Here is a 6,186-nt window from a genome sequence, read left to right on the forward strand (position 1 = left end):
GATCGGCAGCTCCCTCCACCTTTTACGGTCTTTCCGCATTCACAGTATAACTGAACGTTAGAAAGTTGGGATTAAAGAAAATAAGGTAAGTATAGACTTTTAGGCCCAGAGGAGCTAACAGCTTGAGGTTATTAGATCGCATTGACTTTAGAATGGCCTATCAAATAGGGAAGTTGAATACATCGTGGCGGCATTTGAAGGCGAAAAGGCACTGGTGCGGGGCCAACACCGTGGCCCACCTTTGCACTGCTACCTTCCGCAATGCAAAGGTTTCTTGAGCGGTTCAAAGAGATGAAAACTAAATTCCGTTTGACCCAAGCTACAATTCTCGCTCCCCGCAACCTCCGTCTTTAATTTTGAATGGTCTTAGCGTGAAGCATTACAATTATTCAACGCCATCTACTGCTGAAGAACTTCGCGACGTGCGGCAACCATTCCGAGAGTGAGCCCATGTACGTCCAAGAAAAAGCACCACCTTCCCAGTTGACGATTTTGCGCTAAGTTGTCAGGGATATACATTTGAACACCTGCCCTTGTCAGTAGCCTAATTCTCCACATGATGCACACTACTGGACTTGGCGTAATTATGGCGCAGGTCATGGGTAGGTCCATAACTCACCTTCAACTCCACCAGTCTCTTGCAAATCACGCCTAGGCTCCATCATCCTTAATGATTGCAGCTGTGCCCAGAGCGTCCATCCAGCATATGGTGGAACACTGTCAAATCATCCATTCTCATAGAACAGTAGTAAAGCCCAAGGTCTTAGACAAACGAACCACAGGGGACAAACAGCTGCTCCTCTCCCAGCTTCGCTGGTTCTGAGTAAACCGTTCATGTACCAACGCCCTTAAGTTGCCGTGAAAGGCGTATACAAAGTGGGACCCCACTACCTCTGTTGCGAAGGCCGCGGATTGCAAAATTAGGTGTGATGGATTTCTGGAAGTTCTGTCAGACGTCAGGCTGAGAAAACTACAGTTTTCAAAAGAATGTTTTGGTAAAAAAGGCATCGGTGAAAAGTTCTAGGCCAGCTTATAACAGCTTGGATTGACAATATAAATACGACTCCTTTCTAACAAGGTGTTGATCACTTTTCCCAGCGCTTGGTGGGTCATGCACCTGTAGGGACGTTGAGGATTCTCAGATGAACAAAATGATCGCAGTTTTTCCAGGATAACATTGAAGGGAACGCCTCTTTCATGGTCTACGGCAGAAAACGTATTTGACAGTGAAAAATAGAACGCAGAGAGACAAGGATACCATATGCAACCAAAAATATCGTTTTCGACCAGAAAAGGAAGAATTCTACATACCTCTCTGTTCCATGGAAATGATCTGACAAACCTGCTTCGTCAGACTCCTGTTTTTGAGCGTGTACTGAAATTTGAAAGACGAGGTGGAGGCGAATCTGACTTAAAAGGACAGGAGTGGGAGGAGGACTCACGTGATAGGCGGACATCCCGCCAATGGGATCGGCAGAACGAAAGATACTTCCCTCCCTCAGAAACTGCTCTATTATGGTTTGCACACGACGTTTCAGTTCAACTGATTGCGAGGACTTTTTGGTGTTCAATTCCTTTCTTTCAGGGATATTTTCCCAATCTGGTCCACACTGTTTCACAAAAGGCGAAGTTAGAGATAAATTAATAAGTATTCAATTTACCCAACAGGTGAAGTGGTAATGATTTGAAGCTGCATAACCAACTTCACCGGATTAGGTGCTAAAATAGTTCCCTTCATTAAGCCCGAGAAATCACAAAAACATATTCAACCATTGCACCACTGGAAAAGTCCAAGATCGGTTACTTCTAAGGTGAAGCAGTATGAAGATAGACGCTACTTACATATAACTCATCTTCCATAGCTGCAATTTCAACCTCAATTTGATGCGTCACCTCGGTATTCAATTGGAGATCCAGTGCTGTGAACAGGAATAACCCATCGTTCTCAATCACAGACTGAATCCGCCGGATCAGACCTCTGTCCATGGTCTTCTAGAGAGGACAAAGAGAATGAGAGGGTGAGCAAAGATAAGGGAGAAATTTACTTGCAGGTCCGCTTTGAGGTGATCCAATACCTCCGTCGCGTTGTAGGGGAGACTGTAGACTTGAGACTTGAGCTGGTGTGCTTGCAAAAGGCTGTCAAGCAGTTCTTGTGGATTTGCAATCACGCCTAACGCAGGAGGGTGGGTATGGGAGTTCGCAGCGAAACTTACGACAGTAGTTGGCAGAGATATTGATAGCCTCACGGAAAAGCTGCAAGCGGCCACGGAGATGGACAGCATCACCGATGCTAAGGTTTGACGTGACTTTACCGACGGGTTGGACAACGGGTATGGAACGAATAGCCAACTGGAGAAGTTTTTGGCCCAATGCAACACTTTCAGCAGAATGTTGTTTGGACAACAGACCTGACAAGTGCGGAGAAACGCGTTTTCGCCAAATCGTACAGCTCAATAGACCTGTGCCGTCGTCAACTGTTAAAAAGGGAAGAAATAAATGGCTTATCCTCTCCTTACCAACTCTAACATTCCGGAAAGAAATTGTGTAAAAATTGCACACTACAAAGTCAGTCAGACAAGGCCAAACCTTGATACACTCGTTATTACACGTTTGTAACGTCCAACAGGGTGGTAAAATGACAAGTCCGCATGGAAAAAAAGTGGAACATCCCAACCGGTAGAGCAGGCTGTTTTGCAAAAATTGTCACCAAAAGTTAAAATGTGCCCCGGAAAATTAGTCTAAATTAGTTGAAATAGTCAGAAAAATGGAGCCCCGGCATAACTATTCCCTCCAATTCCCAAGGCCTAGCATCAGCGTGGCAGATATAACACCTCAAGAACGAAGTGTTAACCTTCACAACCGAGAGAAATTGGAAATAGGAAACAATAGTCCGTAGGGGCAACTCTATTTTGTGAAAGAATGTCAGAATCTCAAAAACAAGCAGCGTGAAAAACAGTATTTTAGATGGAGGGCCGTTCTGACGGACGTAAGAGCGGGCTTCCTGAGGAAAATACAAATTAGGTGATACCAAAATGCGAAAATATTGGGCTTTAATTTGACAAGAGAAACCGTATGCTACTGTTCAAATAGCTCTATAAAACATGATTGGTGGATACAACAGATGAAATCAAGCAAGTGTGGGAAGTAATCCATTATTTATAGCTGGATTACTTATAGAGAACAGTAAAAAAATACCTTGATGGATTACCTTCAAAAACATGAAAGGTTAAAAAACCTGCCCAAAATTCTACGATTAGCTAGAAGCAAAGCAGATAGAAATTAACAAATTACCACAACAATTACATCAGTCTTTCACCAACTAGAGCAACATAGTTAGTCAAATATAGTTTTACCTGACTTCATTTTAAAATAATTGTTTGAATAAATTAGGAATCTTACGTAGAAACTAAGCCGAGTAAAGAACCTACCTTGTGCAAGATAGTAGTTTTGGCGAACATCGATTTGACGAATAACGCCACAGACATCCACGTAAGAAACCCATCTCGAACCAAAACGAAATAACCCTAGAGACCAAAGAGATAATTGCGATTCACTATACTCTCATATAAAAACATAATAGATAAAAAACAACTGCTGCTTACAAGCGTAATACTTTTTGATAAAAGAAGCGAAAAGTAAGAAAGAAATTGGCGCGGAGTAGTAGCGATTTGGTGTCAAACAAATTTCCATCGTAGGAAAATATGCACTTTCAGAAACCCACCATTGGATATAGTAGACGGTGACAGCTTTAAGATATCACCGATAAGCATTCGGAAATTAAGCTTCGTCAGAGGATCCAAGATCACAGGGCATCGTTCCGACGGAATTTCCAGTACCGTACCGTTTATCCACTGACTGTCATCTGTCAACCCACCCATTTAAAGACACACGAATGCAACCCCCGACTGAAAAAAAGATAATATAAAAAGAAACGCATAAAAGTTCCCAGACAACCACTACTACGGCGCGAAATCAACAGGTGAGTGGATAAAACATCGAAAACAGGTACCTACGAAGAGGATACAGACAAGTGCGAATAACGCAAGAGAAGAACTAAAGTGTGTACACACCGTCTAAACTACAGTTATATAAGTCCTTCAAAGAAACTTATACGAATGACTACGTACCGAAGTGCAGATAATACTTTCCAAAGCAGAGGCTAAACAATAAAAAAGGAAGCAAGAGAGAACGTATGCGACATTTGAGATATATAAGGTTGCGAAAGCGCACGAAACTTCCTGCTATGCACATTAACAAACAAGAATTAGCACAAATAAGAAGTAGCACCGTCCTTCAAAAGAAACAATCAAATGACGCGCAATATAGCAACGTCGGGGGTTATCAAATTATTTCCTCACGAAACAATTAAACTACCACTGAGAGAAAAAACTCCTTATTATGCAAGGCCAAACTTTTGTTCGATATTGTAAATGCTACTTAAGACTAAATACCTCCTTAAAAGGACAAAACAAGGTTGTTGGTGAGCAAATCAATGTAGTTTCCGCAACTTAGACTTTATTTAGGTGAAAGTTTGCTTGACAGCTTTTAGAATACCAGGATCACATGTGATATTTAATTGCGAATCCAAAACTGTCGTTTTGTTAAAAGCCGTTTTCTAAGGTACTGGCCGATCGGATGGAGAACTGCTGCTGGTGAGATCCAAGCTTAATCCTTATCCTTCAGCCTCCTAAATAGCGTGTAAACTAGCAAATCAGTTTCTCCCTGTGTACTAGCTTGAATGGTTTGAGTACACATAGATTTCTTTTATACTGTTATTTGGGATCAATTTTTTTGGTGCTATTCCTTTTGATGTAAGCTGTTGACCACAAGTTTAGCATAAATACTGGGCACACAATTTAGGAATGAAGGGGTAAAACAGTTTTGGTTTCAACTTCCATATTATTGAGCATACAGTCAAAATCTAGAATTGGGTTTTTTAGAAAACAAAGCTTAATGACCGCAAGCAAAGCTTTTGTAGCATTTTTTAATTTGCCTTTTTTTGTAACTGCAAACTCATCTGGGCTTATTTCTGATTCGACTGTTGTTTGTTTAACTTGGCGGTGAGGTCGATTTTATGATCTCGGTTCTGTCGTTTTCTGGTCGAGGTTGGTTCTCTTAAGCGGTCAAGCTGTTGGTTTCGCGTCTAATGCTCAGTTACACTTTCAAAAATCCCAATACATCTAGTCGAATCACTCTGCTTTGTGAAAGAATTTGAATTTGTTGTAGAATATGCACCCATCATGAATGCATTAACACCTGAACCATCAGAGACGGATTCCGACTGCGAGTACAAATATGTCTTTCCACTTCGGCACGAAGTATCCCCCCGTGATTACTTGAAATTTATCCTCACTGTCTGGTATTGTCCTGAAACCAGTGCTGCCATTGCCGGTACGTTCCTTTACGGCCGATTTTTATTACTAGACCTCATGGCCAATTCCTATGGCGAAGCACAGCTCAAAGAGCTTCTAGCTAGTCCAATGGAAGTTCTTCTCTTCAAGTCCCGAAAGTTCTTTCTTGAACTTGACATTTAAACCTCAAAGTCCCTTTACATTGGTTTCTACTGCTATCCAAAAAAAATCCTAAACCATCTACTTAAACCTCCGTACCTGCAGGCAGCGCCTTCCAAAAGTGCCTCCCTGGGCGCTACCAATAATCCAAATGTTACGTTTAGGTAACTCAGCCTTTGTACATTAACACTACTGTACTCTGGAATTGTCTGTTTATTCTTTACTTTCAGAATGGAACGGTATGTTTTTTGTGCGCCCTGACTCCTATGTATGTGATATCCGTGAATTTGTAATGAGCTGTACCATCCCACAGTTCCTTGGTTTTCTGCAGATATAAGATGTTAGTATCAAAGCTTTGACTTGACTTTTTTATTACTGATCTACCCTGAATAACCTCCATTTCGTTTATCGGTGAATCGCAATTTCGTTACATCTTTGTGGGGTAAATTTCATTGTCTGCGCCTCGGCATGCGTGTGTGTGTGTTTAGGGCTTTTTAACTAATTTTTATGCACATTCTTCGTCTTCTTTCAATTGCTTTACTTTGCTGTGTGTATATGCGTGTCGTGATACGACACTTAAGTTTTCTTCCCATCATAGTATAGCGGCTTTGGCTTCTGTTTCTTGGCTTCCATTTAATGGTGCAATTGTGTTTTATCGTGTGATTTCTGCTTTTTA

The 6,186-nt window shown here is 41.5% G+C and overlaps 2 protein-coding genes across 2 annotated transcripts; one reads left to right on the plus strand and one right to left on the minus strand. All coding sequences in view use genetic code 11, as the record gives it.

The window, feature by feature from the left end:
- Positions 1-1,020: 1,020 nt before the first annotated feature.
- EGR_04984 (CST complex subunit STN1) lies at positions 1,021-3,878 on the minus strand (the record flags this gene model as incomplete). Its single annotated transcript, XM_024494233.1, has 8 exons — positions 1,021-1,202; positions 1,312-1,375; positions 1,443-1,610; positions 1,843-1,992; positions 2,046-2,170; positions 2,214-2,474; positions 3,429-3,524; positions 3,722-3,878. 8 exons carry the CDS (start codon positions 3,876-3,878, stop codon positions 1,021-1,023), a joined length of 1,203 nt encoding a protein of 400 aa, XP_024351327.1.
- Positions 3,879-5,074: 1,196 nt separating this feature from the next.
- Positions 5,075-5,534, plus strand: EGR_04985 (hypothetical protein; the record flags this gene model as incomplete). Its single annotated transcript, XM_024494234.1, has 3 exons — positions 5,075-5,105; positions 5,227-5,391; positions 5,425-5,534. The coding sequence occupies 3 exons, from the start codon at positions 5,075-5,077 to the stop codon at positions 5,532-5,534; spliced, it is 306 nt and encodes a 101-aa protein (XP_024351328.1).
- Positions 5,535-6,186: the final 652 nt, after the last annotated feature.

The sequence above is a fragment of the Echinococcus granulosus genome (assembly GCF_000524195.1).
Source record: "Echinococcus granulosus chromosome Unknown EG_S00034, whole genome shotgun sequence".
Taxonomy (NCBI): Eukaryota; Metazoa; Platyhelminthes; class Cestoda; order Cyclophyllidea; family Taeniidae; genus Echinococcus; species Echinococcus granulosus.